This window comes from Lutjanus erythropterus, chromosome 2, assembly GCF_056507025.1.
Source record: "Lutjanus erythropterus isolate fLutEry1 chromosome 2, fLutEry1.hap2, whole genome shotgun sequence".
Lineage (NCBI taxonomy): Eukaryota > Metazoa > Chordata > Actinopteri > Lutjaniformes > Lutjanidae > Lutjanus > Lutjanus erythropterus.
The window spans coordinates 8,235,379-8,255,218 of NC_139318.1; the positions used below are offsets into that span (position 1 = coordinate 8,235,379).

A 19,840-nucleotide genomic window follows, 5' to 3' on the forward strand; every position below is an offset into this window, starting at 1 on the left:
TACTAATTAAGGTTCTATTTAATATAGTAGAACCTTTCCACTGAGTCAGCATGTGTGATAGCACACTGACTCTGTTTGACCCAAATGGAAAAGAAACATAATTAGTATCACTTGTAACACCAGTACTTATCCTACTATTTAAAAAAAAAAAAGTCTGTTTATCAAACAGAACAGGAAAGGAAAAATGCTGATATTCCTATGATAAATATATTTTCTATCATTATTATCATTCTCATAATAATAATTATTATTATTATTGCTGTTGTTGTTGAAGAGAGAAAGAATTACTTTATCAAAGCAGGGGTAAAGTGCTGTCCACACTTCACAACACTGGGTGGCAGTAATGCGCAATTAAGTTCTCATTTAACCGCCATAAAACAACAGAAGAAGAACGGAACGGAACTAATGTCACACAGCCGGAACCCTTGTACAAACGCTTCACTGCGAGACTCGGATTTGTTTATTGGTGACACCTCAAGAACAGCTGTTCACTGGTCGGCTAGTCGATATCTAGCCAACCTACTGGCTAACTTAACGTCAGTCAAACCATCTGTTATACATCTTTTTCGCTTCTTATATTTCACCGGTAAGTGCGCAGTTCTGTGTAATAAAAATGTGACTTTTGGTTGTTTCTGTGAAAAAGTAAACGACTAGCTAGCTAGCTAACATTACCTAGCTAACTTGGTAATTGTGTGTCTGTTTACTCGCTTTAACCCTCAGTTTATAAAGGATTAATCCCAGACGAATTTAGGACTTACTTAAGATTTGGCCTTAGAAATGTGTCTCTTTAGCTATAAAGCGAAGCTATCTTAGAAAACACAGTTTTTCGCGGTTACTACAGATGTGATGGTACTAACATTACTTTTGACTAGTATGCTCTGTGCTTTAGCTTAAATGTCCTGCAAGTAGCTTAAATTTCGAAAAACCAAAACAAAACAAAACAAAACAAAAAGTAAACTGTATGAGACCATAAAGAGAATAAAATGTCAGACCTGACTGTAACTGTCTCGTTTGTTCTCCTAATCAACATATTTCAGCTACTCTTTCATTCTAGTTATATGATAAATAAAGTTTAACATGTTTTAGTAAGTCACGCGACTTCATTGACTCTGGTCCGACATGGAGGTTCTGTCAGTTGTTCCTTCACTTATATCTGATTTTTTTAAAAATAAATAAAATCACTCCAGGTGGTTAGCCACGATCAGTCTTCATTATTCTTGTAGTCACTGGTTGGGTTACTGTTTTGTCTTTATTCTAACCATTCTATTAAGTGGTAATGCAAACTCTTTTTCTGATCAGTATACATCGATGGAAATTTACACACACTTTAAACATAGTTGTTAGCTCATAGAAAACACTTTAGCCATGACAGTGTATGAGCCTGCATGTGACATAGAGTAAAGCTTGAGACTGCATCACCTCACAATTTTCAAATTTGCACCAGGGCTGAACAGTTCATCAGATATTTTTTTTTTTAAATCAAAATCACAATATAGTCTATTGCGATATTTTAATCACAGGAGGTGCAATATTTTGAAAAAACAATCCATATCAAAATCATTTCAAAGTAAATATTGTCAGGCTGCAGAGATGTCCTGGCCTGCACATTATATTCTACAGATTCATGTCTTTGGTACAGATCTTCACAAGAATCATATCATATTCATTTTGTTTTAATATATGAGGAACATGTATGCATGCATTTAAAAATCAGAATAAGGGTGTAAAAATAGTCTTGCAAAATACATCGCCTCTGCAATATCAGGAAAAAAAATAATTGTAATTAGATATTTTGTCAAAATCATAGAGCCCTAATTTGGACACCTAACAATTAAAATTATATATATTGCTTAACACATGAACATAACTGCTTCCTTTGTAATAAGATTCTCTGTTGTCCCATATATTTGTGCTATATGTTTTTTTTTTGGTCCCGACAAAAAAGCAAGACATCCTTAATTTTGAGTATTAACTGCAGTCATCATCTCACTTATTTTACCTGCGTGCACATTAGGACTTAACCATTTTCAAAAATATCCAATTGTGATTATTTTGAAGTGTGATTTTTGTGGGGATCTGTATGAAACAAAGATGTTTTCTTAAGTTAGTAGAATATGATGTGTAGGCCAAACTTTTACACTGGTAGTTGCTTTGGGTTGTTTACAATAAGTGATAGATTGTTAAGTGTAAGTGTATCTTATCTCAAACTCCCCAGGTTGACTGAAGGACTGTTACCATGGAGCCTGCCTGCCGTAAAGACAAGCCAAAGCTGAACTCGACTCCGACCAGAGGAGACAGAGCCAAGCAGAAATCTGCCCAGCAAGAGCTCAAACAACGACAGAGAGCAGAGGTGACTCACATCACTATTTTTAAACCTGGCGCCTACACCATACACTATCCTGTTCTCCATGGGGCTTTAATCTAGTAGTGTGCCAGCCATTTTACATGTCACACTACTTCTCAGTCCTGTATAATCAACCATGTCCACTTTCTTCCCATCTTCATTTCCAGATTTACGCCTTGAACAAAGTGATGACGGAGTTGGAGCAGCAGCAGTTTGAGGCCTTTTGTAAACAGATGCAGTCACAAGGAGAATGAGGAGCCTCTCGTCTGTTTTCTGCCTTCCTCTTTCATGTGAACCAGGACCTGTTGTCGCCCCGCGGAAACACCATGTACGCACACACACCCACACACAAACACACACTTATACTCACGTTCAACAAGACAATCTTTGCTCTTGATGATTTACGGACATAAACTCCCAACTCTTTGTAACCTCAACATGCCAGAGAGTATTGTTACGATAAGCTCATCTGATTTTTGACTGAAAGCATTGTAGGTCAAATGTGTCCTAACAGAAAGCAGTGCACATTTCCCTCATCAGGTCACTGACATTTCCTGTGCACGGTTGAAATAAGCTTGCAGCTCTTGTTTTAAAACTGTCAAAATTCAAGTCTACATGTGTTGAGATTTTGAAGTTGACTAGATTTTGAGCGGTATATTAGCTCACTCAAGGAATGACTACCAGTTGAAAAGCACAGTTTTCTAACCATGGGGATCTGTGTAGAAGGGCTACAACTCATGATTATTTTCATAGTTGATTAATCTGTTGATTATTTTCTCGATTAATCAATTAGTTATTTAGTCTATAAAATGTTAGAATATGGTGGGATCACTGTATCCAAAAAGTCCAAGATGACATCCTCAAATGTCTTGTTTTGCCCACAACCCAAAGATATTCATGTTACTGTCAGAGAGGAATAAAGAAACCAGAAAACATTTACATTTCAGAAGCTAAAATCTAAAATTTAGACTTTTTTCTTGCAAAATTTACACAATAATTGCAGCTCTTATATGTGGATGTCAATAAAGCTGCATTAAGTGATTTTTGATCACTACAGACCATATGAAGAATCCTCCTGTGTGAAATAACTGTTTAAGTCAAAGTACAATCTGAAAAATCTTACAATCTGTAGAGCATATGACAGCCTCGGCCCTTAGACCCTTGATTCGGGTAAGGACAAGCCCCCAAAAAATCCTTTTACCCCGGGGAAAAAAGCAAACAATCCAGCTGAACACTACCTTCCCATGTGTAGTCTAATGAACGGCAGATGAAGACAGAAGCTTTGGGGTTTTCTTTCTTTTGGTGGTTAAACTCAGTAAGCACTTAATTGCAGCCCTTCAAGACTGTAGCCAAAGCACCACAACACCTCGCTTGTTTTATAGATTCTATCTCACATGTGCAAGAAGAAAAGCCAGCAATGTCATTTATTAAATCTGTAATGTTTATTCAGAAGTGTTGCAGTAAATGCACATAATAATGTGCAATGCTTCAGTTAAAATTAAGGATGCTCTGATCACTAGTTGTAGTGTTGGCAGTATTGGCAGAAATCAATCTAGATCAAGCCTTCCACAAGTATAAAACAACTTAAAAATGATCTCAGAGGTACTTGGGGACCTGATTTCTACAAGAATATGTTTGAGATTGCTGATAACAATCAAATGAAATATATTTTTTAAAAATATTTCCATGTGGAAATGACAGGATATTGTCATGAAAGTGCTGCCATGAAAGAAGAACATCAAAGTAATGACAGATGTAGGTCTATATTTCAACCAAGGAAAGTAAGAAAAATAGAAACTTTACTGTTTTAAACAACCTTTGTGGTCATTAAAAGTATAGATTTCTGAGTTTACAAGGTGCACCTGAATGCACCATGATGTCCTAGTCCCTGTGTGTCTCACACAGGACAGATGCAGCATGCCCAGAAATGATACCAAAACACAGTAGAGACTCTCAGCCAAGGTTTTTATTTGCCCACCAAATTGAAAAACCATCCACATTTGACACTTGGTGAGTGTTAATTTCAGACGCTGCTACGTTGTCGTCTGATTGGCTCTCCTGATTAGCCCTTACAGAAACAACAGATCAAACTATTTCTTATTAATATCGTCTGATAACGATCAGTGGCTAATCAATTGGAGCACTCTTAGAGAAAAATAATTAATAAATGTCTCGCCCAAAAAGCCCATATAGAAAATATTTTTGTTGACAAACTATGAATGTATCTGTGTAGTTTAGGTGTCCACTGTTAGTTCACTGTCGACATCCATTTAAATTTTACTTTTATTACCTTATTATTTGGGTTATATTTCACAGTTTGCTCCTCTTTTTATCCCACTGATGTGTGTGTCACTTGAGCGCATTGTTAAACAGCAAAACTTTTAAAACAAAGTGAATGAAGTGCTTTTTTTTTACCTTTGTCTCTGAGGCTGCAGTTTATGACTGCATTTCTAACAGTACTACAGTTACATCGTTGTTGGCTCTGTGATCTAAACGATGCAGTGTCACACTAACTGTGACCTAAAGAAAAACATAAGACTAAACTGACAAAATACCGGTCAGCTCCTGTTGAAACATGGACTCTGAGACAAGATGGCAAGCCAAGAGAGTGTTTTTAGGTGATCCATGGACAAAGCTTCATGTAGCTTTAAAACAGACTGTTCCTTTAATATACCAGTGTTAATGGTGCTCGGTTTGAACACTGTCTTATGATCAAACCATTATATTCAGTGCTAATTGGCCTCTGCATGAATACATTTTGTTGTCATATGCACAACTTTTGCCGTCCAAACAACATCTATTTATGTCTGACTGTCAGCTATTTATATTGTTTATTACAGTCTGTCAACCACTTTCATTTGAGTTTTACAATTTTGATTTACTGAAAATAAAAGTGAGTTTTTTAAAAATGTGTGCTTTTATTTGTTGGTGTCTGTATGTTAACCACTTACTGAAGTAAAACAACAGAAGACAACGGGTGTAGCTACATTATCTCCTGTTATCTCATCATCATCATTATCCTCGTTTGGTGACCATTCAGAGAGATCCAGCCCCTAGGCTGGGAACCTAGGGACTTGACTTGACTAGTTCCACCTCAACCAGCTACAACAGTCACAATCTAATAATGTGACAGTCTCAGGGACAGTTTTCAGCTCTTTTACTTTTGATATGTTAAAGGACAAATATGAAGCCATTGTGCATGCAAACATGAGTCCAAATACTGTATATTAAATAGGTTCAAATCTTTATACAATCTATGGTTGAAGCGAGTTGTTTCCCCCGCCTCCTCCTAGCTAGACATGTCAGAGACAGGCAGGATGCAGGAGGTCCACAGGATGCTTGCAAAGTGACGTGAATTGACGATAACAAGCAAGGACGTGTCCTCCGCTGTAAGATCGACGGTTTATAACTGTAAATTGTCTGTCAACAAAAATAAAATGTCCTGAAAACAAGTGCCCACTGTAGAGCTTTATTCAGGCCTGAAAAGTTGAGCCTGACAAAGCCTGAGCCAGACTAAATTCTGTCCAAAACAGACCCTCATTAGCGTGTTTCAGCCGAACCCTATTACAGCCCGAATCCAGAATACATCCGAAACCTCACACCAAGCATGTGTGGGATTTTTTAGAATTTTGCTTTTTAATTTTGAGTGATGACTGACTTTATTAAGCTGACCATTATCTAGTGCACTGTGTCATCCTTCTGCCAGAGATTCACCCGCAGCCTCTGGATGGGAACAGAATATGGACTCTATCTCAGGTTAATGGAATGACTTCTAACTTGACTTGTTCCTGTGGAAAAAGCCTGTCAAATATTTGAGAAGCAAAGCCTGACCCAACCTGAACCTGTCAGGTCCCGTTGGTTTTGGGCACAAATTTCAAGCTATGACCCATTGCTCTGAAAATATACACAGTTCAGCTGCCTGTCTCACAGCCTGCATAATCATGTAGAAGGAATACATGTTTATAATGATTAAATTGAGCAATATGTTAATGGAGTCTGGCAGGCAGTGAGACAAGCAGCCACTTAAATCAAAGTCCAGACTGTGTATTTAGAGCAGTGGGCTTTTGTTTTCAGGATAACAGGCTTAACTTCATTGACAGTAAGTTAACAGTTAAAATCAGCTGATCAACTTACAGTGTAGGACTCATCCTCACTTGTTATTGCCACTTTACAATGCGGTCTTGCTGCAGTCAGCCCAAACTTCTTAGAATCTAGGGAACTATTTATCAGCCTATTTTATATACAGTCTGTGTCTCCAACTCATTATATGGTTGCAGTGCTCATTTTTGTACGTGCATTTGATACATATTGCTCCTTTAAGTAAACTACATGTACCTAGAAATTGTACATAAGAACAGTACTTGAGTTAATGTACTTACCTGCGGTCACTTTTCACCACTGTTCGCAAAAAAAAAAAAAAAATCCGTTGTGACCAAATGTCTGGTTGGTAATAACAGTCTGCATATCGTCCACCTCACGTCCACCTACAGTTAGTTTCTTGTAGACAAATCACAAACATATACGTTGTCTACAGTAACAGTTCGGTCAGTTGATAAGATCTATAAATAGAAGTTCAACAACACAGGCAGTGGTGTAGTTCACTATTTATTTAATCCTTTAAAATCCAATCTGAACAATAAAACCAGTAGACTGCTTACAACACCCCCCCTCCCCACCAAACCTGTCATTTAGTTCAACACAAGGGTTAGTCACCGTGCAGAGGTAGTAATTAATTGATCCTGATTAATGACTGTGTTGCAAGCAGTATTTTTAATATTATCATTGTTGAGATTAGTAATGCTGACATGCCACCATCAAAGGTAACTACAGTCTCCATAGCAGCAGTATCTTTTTATTGCATGAACAGCATGGTGCATCATAAACAGAGGTGCAAGCTAAGTGCATAAGGCAAAGCTGGTCCTCAAAACCTACACTCCACTCTGTCAGTCTGGAGCCCCTCTGTTACTCCACCCTTCAATATTTCTAACTCCACAGTTTCTTTCTCCTGTCAGTTTTTTTCCTCTCGTTCAGACGTCAATAGTAACAGAGCTCCCAGTGACCCGGACTCCAAACCAGCCGTCCCAGAACCTGGTGTCTTGTCCTCCATGTTCAAAGGAGATGAGACGCATTCCAGGGCCGTAGTCAGAAAAGGTGTGGGTGACCTGGAGGTGAAACAGAAAAAATCACTGATGTGTACAGTCGAACGTGTGGAGGTGACCAGTGTTGTGTTAGCAAACGATCTGATTCTTTTCAACAGCCCTTTGGTATGAATGAAGGAAAAGGAGTCGTATTTGGTGAGAGATATTCTTTTAATTGTTGCATCCAAGTTTCACTAACCTGACACTTCAGATGGTTTGTTACACGGAACCATAAGATTTCATCCTAGGAAACTGTTTGGAAACTTTAAAAAACTCTTGGCATGTGACTGGATGACCTGATCTGTGTATCACTGTCTGTCATGGGCTAACTTCAACCAATCAGATCAACAAACCATATGACGAAGAAGGAGATTGGAGTCAGTTGGCAGATCAAACTCTTGTCGGAGGCAGTTGGGAGAAGAGTGAAAACATCTTTTATATAAAGAAAAGAGTTAGGTGTTGCATGAATTGCATTTTAAAACAAGGCAACTTTACTGACATAACATTTTCATTTGATACACACTGGCCCCATCACCTAAATGTAGTAGTCAGTTTAACCTTAATCAAGCCTGCGCTCACACCAGTGCAGCTCTTTCAGTGATGAAAGGACTCCGTCAACATGCAGAGCTCTGGCAAAACAAGGCAAGGTCACACAGCAAATAAGGAGCTGTTTTCACCTATCACATAATTACAGGAAGATAACTGTGTGGTACGATTAACTTGTATTTCTACTGATAACCTCACAATTGTCATGACAAAAGACATAATAATAATTGCTGCCACTTTATACATATGCAGTGTTTTGATGTTTGATAGGCCTACAAACACATTTTCTTCGAGGATCTTATTTTAATGTCTTACCAGTACCTTAAACAACACACCCCCACCAATACAATCCTCATGCTTTTTCCCATAACCCAACCCAAATGTTAACCATTGCATTGTCACATCATAAAATTGATTTATTTTTCAATAGTGACTTTTGATGTCACCCTGCTATGTAGCATGGGAACCAGACAAATCTTCAAATTCATTTTTGATTTGCTCTGCAGATATGTCTGGTCACCATCCCATTTGCCCAAATTTCTACCAATCCTCGTTCTTGTTGGGCAAGACTGTACAACACAACATGCGTGTGTTGCGTTTCATTGCTCTGATTGGTTGTAAGTCTATCCAATTGCGTCCAGAGGGCCCTCAGAAATCGAAAACAAACTGATAGGTTTTTAGGATTAAAGCTTGTAGAATGGACATGATGATGGGCAGTGTGCATTCCTATTAGAACAAGGGAAAAGTAGTGAATGGGGACTTATGTGACTATGTCCCTGTACTCCAGGACAAGCCACTGACAGTGCATTTCTCAGTACCTGTTTCCACGAGCAGTCGTCATTTTCGGGGTCGAGAGTCACCGGGTCAGGTTTGAACTCCTGTATGACCTCGCTATTCTCATCTAGCAGACACACGGTCATTTGGTAGGTGCAACCACAATCTGACCTCCCGCAGTACCTGTAGGATGAGCCACCCATTAATCAGTGACACTTAGTCACTTCACAGAAGGTGCATGCATGTTCGTCAGCACACCTCTGACTTACCAGTCCTCCACCGTGACGGCAGGCTGAGCATCCAGCTGTTCGGAAGAGTAACCCTCCGCTAACAAGTCGATCACCTGTCTCTTCAGACACAGCCTACAACACATAGTTTGTCAAAACCCCAGGAGGGTTTTGCATGGGATTGATGAAAACAGTCAACTCACTTTGACCATGAAATAATAAACAAAACCCAGGTCTCAATTGTTATTAGTATGAAGAACTCTGGTAATATTATTCAGATAAACGCAGTCACATGACTATACGTACATACAGTAATAGACTCACTCAAAGGAGGTGGCAAAGTATTTGGTTACTCCATCACTGCAGAAGTCGTAGCCACAGTCTCCCGGCATGTCCTCCACCTTCCACTGACTCCCTCCATTCTCTGTCAGGTCCCAGAATTCCAGCTGCTCTGGGGGTGAATTGCACAGTCTCAAACTGTCAATAGCAGTAACATATATATTCAGCCATGTACACCATCAAGTTTCTGCTGAGTCAAGTTTAATTCCAAGACTGGGTTCAGACAAGTTTGACCAGCAACAAGATCTGGACTAATCCAGTCCCATGGTTCTCCAAATGTATATGTTATAATTGATGATTGACAAAATAATTTGACACAACGTCCATTTACTGGCTTGTTTCTTAGCCAAGGGGCTGATGATGAGGACACTTTCTATCAATTTAGATAAAAGATAATGTTGTGTTTTCAGTGTAAGGTACAGGTACTTTTCATGGTTTCATTTACCACTGTAGCTGGTACTCCCTCAATGTCAGCAGGATTCTTTAGCTGATTGTCATCACTATGCTGGGTGAAACTGCAGTGACATCATCTTCAATGCAACACAAACACACCAGAGCAGTGGAGGATATCCTTTCCTTTTGAGATCCCTTCATCAGGAAACCAAACAGAAGAACATCTGCAATTCATCAATTGACCACAGCAGAATTTTAAAATCTGGGTCGAGTGAATAAAAAAAAAAATTGCGGTTGCTAATTGTGGTTGTTGTGTCTAGATGGAAACCCAAGATTTGCAAAACCATGCAAGATTTGAATGTGTTGTTTCTTCACTGTCCAAGTTGTACAATTGTGGTTAAGATCTGCTGAGGTTTAAGGACAAAAAACACTTAGGGTTAGGGAGGGATCTTGGCTTGGGTTAAAATGATCACTCCCCTGACATCCCATGGTGTCTGGGGTTCCCATCTTGGTAGGACCATTTTCAGTGGGTGTGCTGGAGGTCCTTGTCTGTTAAAATATAGGGCAAAGCCAGGATATAGTACATGAGTGAGTGTTCCAGGTGCTGGTAGGCAGATATTGTTTGGATAAGGCCAGGCTAGCTGTGTGTTTTGATAAATCATGGATTTCACCTTTGTGTTGCTTGTCAAAGTTTAATTTCAAGTGTGGACTAAGATCATTTATGCCCTTTGTGGACGCTGGAGGTAAAAACACCCAATACAACTGTGGTTCTCACCAACTGTCAAGTAACAGTGGGTGTTTTCTGCCTTCTAGCCTCAAGACCAGCAATGAGTCCAATATAGTTTGGAAGACGCCACACTAGAAAACATCGTTGGATGTTGGAACTGTCCAGGATTGTCTCCCAAGCAGTGGATAAGACAACATGTTCTCACTCCCGACTAATCAAATAGAAACACTTGGTCACTGGTAGGTAGTGTCAGTTTGGCGTGCAGGGCTCCGTGGACAAGTTAGCATTAATAAATATGTATATGTGCAGGTAGACTTCATAATAAGGGCACTAAAACTTCTTGGTTAGGTATAAAACTACTTGGTTAGGTTTAGGCAACAAAAGTACTTGGTTTGTTACATAATTATCGTACATTATTGTCCTTACTTGAGTAAAGGGGTCAACTTGGACTTTTGGCTTCACACAGGACACAAAGCCACAATTTCCTGGGTGAAAAGCCTGTTTGTTTGACCCATTCATCCACCTCACCTCTTTCTGGCGCTACATCAAAACATAACACTAGAGGGACGCCTCCAGAACTGATGCCTCAGAGGTATCTACAGCATCATAATTGACCTTCACTAAGCCCCACCTCCAACAGCAACTGTCTAGTCATAGTTTAGTAAGCGTAACTAGACCTGACATGCTTTGTATTTCTCTACATGTTGAAGGTGTGCAGGAGGCTCAGAGCGGAGCAATGCTCAGTGTTTCATGAATCTGGATGGTGACGTCTTTTCTGTAGTCTCTCAAAAACATGAAACACAAGAGCACACATTTCGCAAACGGATTAAACTCTGTCTTGGTCTGCTCTAACATAAGCTGCAAACATTAGCATGTCCAGCTAATTGGCACTAGCTTACTAGCTGCAGTAACTTTACCTCCAGCCAAACTTGTTAGATACCTCTGTATGTGTTATGCAGGGCTTTGAGAAGGAGGATGTGGGCTGATGCAGAATCAAGTCAACAACAATGCATCTTACTCTGACTCGCTGTTTCAGGTCTAAGTCGAATTAGCTTAGTTCCTATCCCGGCTATCTTCGGCGATCGTGGTCGGGCTCATCCTTTTCCATATGAGTGTATTTCTGTCGTCATGTAGATATACCTGCTGTACTTCACCATCCAACCAGTGTTTGCTGAGATGTAAGCTAGCTTTAGTCTCAGTCTTTTAGCATTAACGTTGTACCATGTGTGTAGCTGTCAGTAACTTTACATTTACACTTTCACAGGATCCCTGTTTTAAAACGTGTCAGATGTTAACATCAGAATGGTTTATTCGGCCGAGTCAGGGAGTTAGCAGAAGCTTTCATCAGCTGGCTACACTTACAAAATCTGCTTGTCAGTATTTTAGCTGAGAAAATCCATCATCGTCAGCTAGAAAGGAGAAGCTGATTTTGCTTACTTCTCTAAAGATTCAGATTTCAGTTTCAACAGTTACCGCCAATTTTGATGTTAAATCTCACGACATAATGCTGTTAAGTTAACACTGCAACAGCAAACCTGCAGCTTATTGATTAAGATAAGGAGACTCAAAGTTAGCTTTCTCAAAAATGAAGGCATAAACATTTTTAATTTATACTTTGGACAGTTACAGTTGTATAGCAGTAGCTATAAAACTGTTACAACCAGTTACATATTTGCAGCTCCTCCATGAAGAAAATGACATCTTACCTTCCCCGTTGGGATTCTTCAGCAGGTTTCTGGCCATGATTGTAGTTTATCCAGAGAAGGCGAGGCCTGCATGGGAGTTACAGCAGCTTAGATCAATAATTCACTCTGCTGCAGTGTCTGTCGGGATGTCTGCATCCCCTTCACACCCACCAATCAGACATTTGCTTTTATTCCAAACTGCATGTGCATCTTCTCCAGAAGCATGTGGCCATGTCTTCATATTAAAGTCTCAAACATGCACACAAATACAAGGATTATCTTAAAATGACTGACAGCTTTAGACAAACTGAATGTTTAGTTTGGTGCTGGTGATTTTAAGTGCTGGGCCGCAGAAGTAAGGCTACTGACGGACACAGTGTCGGGCCCAGCAAGGATGAAGAGGTTAAAAACAAAAACAGCACACAGAGGGTGGACTCAGAGTCCCAAACCGGGCGGGCCGGGTCACCTCCACAGATTCCAAACCCAAACACTAATTCCCTGTCTGCTGACTCACAGCACAACAGATGAGGCAAAAGCCACCCCTCTTTACATGCTGAATAGGAGGTATCACAGAGGATCAAGCCGTCATCAAACAGACATCAGTCAGCAGGAAAACAACCTGGGATAGCATGTTGCCATGGAAACCAGTGGTTCAAGGGGCTGTCTGGGGGCAGTGGCAACTGTATCCCAAGTTACAGCAAACACTAAAATGTAGCTTACTTGAAATGACCCTATTTAGGGAGTGTATAGGAATAACAATCGATTTTTTAAACAACTGTTACCTTAGTGTACATACCACATCAGAAACCCCAAAATATTCCTTAATTGGGGGATTATTTTGCAGTTTTGTGTGTGTAGATCAGGGTTTGTGATGTTAAAATGAGTCAGCACACAACAATAATAACTGTTTTAGAAAATAAAAGTACCTTGCACTTTGATATGCCTACGGATGTCTGCTTTTATCTATAGATTTTTGTGCATTAAACGCTGCTGAGTTGCATATTTGTTCTGCATTTCACGTCTCACTGAGGCTCTAAACTCAAACAGCTGAGTCATCTGCTGCAGACTCAAAGTCATAGGCATTAAAGATGCAGTACATGCACATTAATGTCATGGTCTACTGTAAATGATGCACTCTGCACTATGTAAATACATAAGACAGCAAATATGTTACTCACAGCCAGAGGAAGGCAAGTACAGTCTTCTGTTTTGCTCGTCTTCTGTTTCTCTGACTTACACTTGAGCTCGTCTGCAGGATAGCGCCCTCGTGACAGTGTGGTTTTTATAGCCAGGGAGCGTGCACACACACACACACACACACACACACAGAGGGAGGGAGGGAGGGAGGGAGAGAAGGACAGACGAAAACCCCTAATTTGAAGGTTGGGAGGGCGCATCCATCCAGCGGCGCTCAGCAGAACCACACATGCACACGCTCAGCACAAATGCCAGTTAGAGCCAACACATCAAGACCAGCAGTGGAAGAAAAAAACATTCAGTACTCTTCTTTAAAGGTCACAATTAATTTTGCACAAATAATAACAATAAAAGCAGAATGTTTAAGTTTAGCGAATCTGTGCATTCTTCCGACCTCTACATGCTGCGAGTGAAAAGCTCATGGTGCAGAGTCCGACTGTAACAAGAGAAGCTCTGCAACACTAGCAGACTGAGGAAGACAACACACAGAGTACAGTAAGGAGAGGACTGATATTTGATCTGGTCTATTTAAAGGACCAGTGTGTTGGATTCAGTGGCATCTAGTGGAGAGCTTGCAAGCACCTTGCCATACCCTCCCCTTCCAAGCGGTGGCTGCAACATTCACGAAAAACTTGAAAGGTCATATCTAGAGCAAGTGTTCGCTTTGTCCGTTCTACTGTAGAAACAGTGCAGTACAACGTGGAGGCCTCCGTAGAAGAGGACCAGCGACCTCTGAAGATATAAAGAGCTCATTCCAAAGTAACAGAAACACTTTTATTATTTCCAAGTGATTATACACTAATGAAAGAATATTACATTCCATTTCTCACATATTTTGCCAACAAAACCCTGTAAATCTTACACACTGGACCCTGAAATGGATCCTTAGGATTGGCTCTGGACATCTGAACGTCTTTTTACAAGAGGAACGACATTAAAGTCCACCTCCAGTCACGTTTTAAACAATATAAAATGCTCTGCAAAAAGTAATAAATTGTGTCTGATATGTTTTTTTTATTGCAAAATAACTTCAAATACCTTGTAAAAATGGCTTAGATATAGCTCTACATCTTGCCTTTGTTTCACATTCAAGGAGCCCCCCCCCCCCAAAAAAAAACACCCATCCTTACCCCTCAGTAGCTGCACCAGACTCCTACTCTGTTTTGCTAGCTAATCATGGTAACTAGCTACATCTGGCTTCTCCTGTGGGATGGGCATCACCGCTAATGATATGTATCCACCCAACGGGATTGGTTCCTTAGGTGTATGACATCATATACCCAGCCTAGCTGGATCTGTGTTTCTGACAGTGTCCTTGCTCACTGCAGTTTCAAAGCAAGAAATTCTCAGACATGCTGTTTGCTGCTTATTTTGCTCCTGATGCTCCTGACATGATTTTCACTGGAGGGGTCTTTTGTTTTCGTTAGAAGAAGATTATAATTGCAATATTAGAAGAATATATGAAATGAATGAATGTATAGACATTAGCTGTAAGGTAGCTAGGCACATATGCACTGGCTGTGTGTGTGTTTGTGTGACTGATTTCAGAACTCAGGTTCAGTTATTTCTGGTATTTTCCTCCAGTTTCTCTTCTTCTTCCTCTTTTTCCCCCGATCTCTGTCTCAGATTCAGAATGTGATGTCTTCTCGTGTTGCAGTTGGTCTCAATTAAAAATAACTTCACTTGTGTGATAATTATCAAAGCATTCTGTGCAAAGTTTCTAGAGTTACACAATATGTGAAATGCCAGTTGAAAAAACACAAGTTTGTGCAAGTCCGGGATAGATCATTAAGAGGAGAACGAAAGATTTAGGTGGATCTATTTGGCAGAAATGGAATATGATATTTAAAAGTATATTTTCATTAGTGTATAATCACCAAAGACAACTTTTTGTTACCTTAGAATGAGCCATTTATATCTATAGAGGATGCAAGTCCTCTTCTGCAGCGTTCTCTGTGTTGCACATGTACACACATTCTTTATTCAAGTAGAAGTACAGATACTTGTGTAAAGAAAGATTCTAGTTAAAGTAGAACTACTGATTCAACTTCTTTACACAGATAAAAGTGAGAAAGTACAGTCTGAAATTTACTCAAAGTATAAAAGTAAAAAGTTGCCATCCTAAGAAAATTTCTAGCAACCATTTCTGTGCAAACTCAACTGAACCTCACCGTTTCCCTCACTGTTTCATCTTGTTACGTCTTGTTACATCTTTTACGTATTTTTTTGTCTTGTTAGTTGTTTTAGTCTTGTTAAATCTTTTACATTTTTTTCATCTTTTTTTTTGGTCTATTATGCCATCATATTACATCGTCGTGTTACATTGTTTTTGGCCTCTTGTGTCTTTTATTTTGTTTTCGTCTTGTTACGTCTGTCGTGTGTGATATGCACTGATGGATACACAAAAGAATCATCTTTTCTATGTGTTATCGTCCCAGCCGTTTAGGTCAAAATCAGTCCTGAAGTTGGAAGGGTGAAACGCAATGATGCAAAATAAAAATAATCAATAAATAAGTAATCACTCAATTCCTATATGTCTGTCCAAAAGCATTTATTAGCATTCCGTTCACTGGCGGCCCGCCTCCCAAACCTTTGTTCCACCCGCTCGGAAGGGGAGGGTGAGGCTCACCGCTAGATGCCACGACATCCTACGTACTGGTCCTTTGATGCTGCCTAAGCATGTTGAGAGTCATAGACATTCAGAGGGATTTGGTTGAAAACACTTAGATGCAGTAACATGGACAACATAACAATAAAAGAAGTGACTCTATATGTCAAATCTTGGCCATATTCACCTCTTTGCTGGGGCTGTTGTTGGGGGGCTGGACAGCCTCTTTAAAGTACTGATCATTTATGAAGGCATCAGAAGTCAGACTGTATAGTTGTAATAACGTTGTGTCACCTGCAGAGGGGGGTGATGGACCACTAATGTTTAGCTGAGTAAAGTAATACAGTTTCTGGATTATTGCATAGTGAGAACTGATAAATGCAGTTGTATACCTACAGAACTGCTTCGAAGTCAGAGTGGTTAAATTTCTTAAAATAAAAGTGTCTTTTTCACAGAACTTTGTGTTTATGTAAATTGTATAACATGTAAAGGTACACATTTCTAGTAATTATACAGTTAATTCTCTTTTTTTAGGGACAGTTTCAAAATATTTTCCCTTCAAAATTTGTCACCACCGAGACACAGTAATAAATAATCATGATAAGAAGGCTTATTACGAGCTATTAATCTATTAAAAAGTTTTAACACTTAATTAATAAAAATTAAAATTTTAACACATTTAATGTGTAATTTTTGAGACTTATTGTATATTAAATAATGGGCATAATATGTATCATACTGATTTAAAAGGATTTATCAGTTGTAATATACACTGAACCAAACACTTGAACAGTAGTTAGTTGATAATTTAATATATTTTATTTTTGACAAAACATCCCGTGTTTCTGTTGTGACGGTTTTTAAAGGTGTTATGTTTCAGCTTGTATTCAAACAGTGTGACATTACAGTATTTTAAGTGTCACTGACAATATGCTAAAATACTTTTGATTAACAAAACTGGGCTAAAATTTTGTTTATTTCTCTCAAATAAATGATTAACCCTTCCTCTGTACTACTGAAGTGTCACCGTGTGACAGTCTTCACTCTTTTGGTAGTGACAGTTTTACAAGTTTTACATCTCAGCTGGTATTCATCATGTTACAGAATTTTAAATGGCATGGGGTTTACTATAATTAGCATAACAGGGCTAAAATGTTATTTATTAACTGTCCCCTTTTGTCACTACCGAAACAGTCTTGTCACAACTGAAACATCATTATCATGTTTTGGTTGTGACTGTTTTATTTTTGACAATTTTGAGCTTATCTCAAAGATGCTAGTCAGCTAACACAGTTCTGATCAGCTGTACACACATAAAAACTAAGTTTCTGAAATAACAAGGAAAATGTTTCCTGAATTGCAGAAAACGTTGTGCAGCAGTGACGTTCCTTAAAGTTATGCCCTGATTTTTACACGTTTGAAACACATTTACTTTAAAATGATGCCACTTATCTGCTCGTCATGCAGCCATTAAAGAGAAGGACACAGATATATTTCCTGATCAGAAGTGTAGGGGTGTTGCTAAAACCAGTCTCAGTCAGTGGACTCATGATTCAAGATTCATGATTTACACAGAAAATACATGTAGTTTTTTCAACTTAAATTTTCAGAAAACACTAAGTGAAAAATGTACAATTTTAGTATTGATGAGTAGAAATTTAGGGGTTAGGGTTCAGGAGAGCCACCTCCCAATTCAAAGTACCCAACAAACGATGATTTCGTACATATTAAGCTTACTGATATTTTAAATATTATTATTGATTACAATAGATGATAAGAGGATCTTAGTGAAAATCTAAGATTTTTACATTTTAAATGCATACATGTTATCTGCCATCTCAAAGCCTGAGATGAGAAAGTCTGGGATGTTCATTACATATTACAATATATGATACTGTTGTCAAATAGTGAAAAACATCAGTTTCATAAGAAATAAAACTGAATCTATATGATGTTACAGATTTTTCATTGGTCACCCGTTACAGGAAAAACACATGAATTTCACATGCGCAAAATCACGCGTGAAATATGTGGAGCATGTATTTTTCACGTCTTTGCACATGGAAGACACTCACATGAAATTCTTGTATTTCACGTGTTTTTGGTTTTGAAACATTGTCATGGTGTAATAAGTATATTCCCATGTGAAACACATGCTACATGTGGTAACATGTTTCCTACATGTGTTCACATGTGGAAAACATGGAAAATTGTTTTTTTTTCTGAACTGCACCTTTAATTTTCATCCTACATTATCTCATGTCAGTAGAAAAAGGTTCCATTTTATTTAGTTGTCCTTATGACTCACACATCGATAACGTTTTGGGTGGGTATACAAAATTAGGCTTTATTCTGGGCCACAACACCAACGGGTCATAACACAATGAATACATTACACACATTACAACATACACAAAATACCTCCCAATATGGGAGAGGAATAATTCAAGTTAAACATTGCAGTTTGATCAGGATTGTCCTGCAGACAGTACAGTACAACATTCAACAACCAATAGCAAAAACATTGTGCCATAAATAAAAAGTGGTGTATAAATCATACAAAAGCAGGAATCTCAAGAAATATTAAACACTAGGATTGCAGACATGGCTTAAAATACACCTTTTAGGAATGAAGAAATACTGTCGCTTTAGTGCCTTTTGTTGGAGGTGCATTTTTTCCCTGTAGCGATATGGGCTGTGAAGTTCAAATCTCCTGGTCAGTATATTCAGTATGAGCAGTATTTTCCAACAAAACATTTTCCACAGGGACGAGCCTCTAAGGAGAAATCCTTGTTGCTGCTCTCTCTGCAGAAGCTTCATAAATCTTGCTTTGATTGTACAAATTCATGTCCAAAACAACAGTGCACATTCAACTGCGTGACCCTTGTAGTCTTTCCTGCTTTGGCATTTTAGTGCAGCACCAGATATTGTTTATTCCAGTGAAACAGCACCCATAAGTGTCCCTTCATAAATGGGTTGCCTGCTCATCATTAGCAAGTTTCCTTATTTGTTCGGGAATGTGACGATGATTCCAGTTCTTCGGAACAGCTGCAGTTGAGGCTCCTTCTCAGATCTAAGCTTCAGAGGACGCCTGTGGTTTGAGCTGGGCCTTCTCCATGGTCGTACCGTACGGATCTGACCTTTTAAAGAAGCCCATCTGGAGGGTTAAAAACAAGAGAGAGGATCACATACACATCAATCTGACACAACGTCTACTCTGTCTCTGGGAATTAATGTCCCTCATGTCTGTTCCTTTCATGGGTTTTACACTCATGGAGGTTTCTTGTTGCTCATCAGAGCAAGACACCCAGACTGAAACAGAGAGACCAAAGGACTACAAATCACAATGCTGTGGTGTTTGTAGTCCACGTTTGATGGCTCTTTGTAGTTTTGTTTTGTTTCTTTGTTTGCATTGATGTTTTGCATCTCTCTGTATACATATTGCTTCTCATTGTTGTCTCTTTGTAGTTTTGTATCTTTTGTATCCTTATTGTATCTCTTTGTAGTTGTTTTGCGTCTCTTTGTAGTCATGTTATGTCTGTTGTTCTGTTTGTCTTTATATTCATATTGCATCTCTTTGTAATTGTATTGTGTCTCCTTGTACTTGTGTTGTCTCTGTTGTCGTTTTGCGTCTCTTTGTATTCATGTTGCAACTCTGTGCAGTTGTTTTGTGTCTCTTTGTTCTTGCTTGTGGCTCTGTTGTGATTTTGAGTCTCTTCTTATTTAAACTGTGGCTGTTTGTTTTGTGTCTCTTTAACGTTGCTGCGCATCTCTTTGTAGTCGTGTTGTGTCTCGTTGTTGTTTTCTGTCTCCTTGTAGTCATTTTGCATCAGTCTGTATTGGTTTTGAGTGCCTTTCTGTT

General features: G+C 38.9%; 3 protein-coding genes across 3 annotated transcripts in view; 1 reads left to right on the forward strand and 2 right to left on the reverse strand.

Annotated features, from left to right (window-relative positions):
* The first annotated feature begins 431 nt into the window (after positions 1 to 431).
* svbp (small vasohibin binding protein) lies at positions 432 to 3,525 on the forward strand. The gene is made up of 3 exons (XM_084727271.1): positions 432 to 586; positions 2,216 to 2,350; positions 2,512 to 3,525. The coding sequence occupies exons 2-3, from the start codon at positions 2,237 to 2,239 to the stop codon at positions 2,596 to 2,598; spliced, it is 201 nt and encodes a 66-aa protein (XP_084583397.1). The 5' UTR covers positions 432 to 586; positions 2,216 to 2,236; the 3' UTR covers positions 2,599 to 3,525.
* Positions 3,526 to 6,936: 3,411 nt separating this feature from the next.
* Positions 6,937 to 13,482, reverse strand: fbxo2 (F-box protein 2). The gene is made up of 6 exons (XM_084727285.1): positions 13,352 to 13,482; positions 12,195 to 12,260; positions 9,354 to 9,480; positions 9,072 to 9,164; positions 8,847 to 8,985; positions 6,937 to 7,506 (listed from the first exon to the last, which is right to left on the reverse strand). The coding sequence occupies exons 2-6, from the start codon at positions 12,229 to 12,231 to the stop codon at positions 7,372 to 7,374; spliced, it is 531 nt and encodes a 176-aa protein (XP_084583411.1). The 5' UTR covers positions 12,232 to 12,260; positions 13,352 to 13,482; the 3' UTR covers positions 6,937 to 7,371.
* Positions 13,483 to 18,278: 4,796 nt separating this feature from the next.
* The window catches only part of LOC146331139 (integrin alpha-5-like), a 72,160-nt gene continuing 70,598 nt past the window's right edge, over positions 18,279 to 19,840 (reverse strand). The window contains exon 30 of the mRNA XM_084727298.1: positions 18,279 to 19,135. Within this exon, the coding sequence (XP_084583424.1) occupies positions 19,052 to 19,135 (84 nt within the window). The 3' untranslated portion in view covers positions 18,279 to 19,051. The remainder of the gene's footprint in view (positions 19,136 to 19,840) is intronic.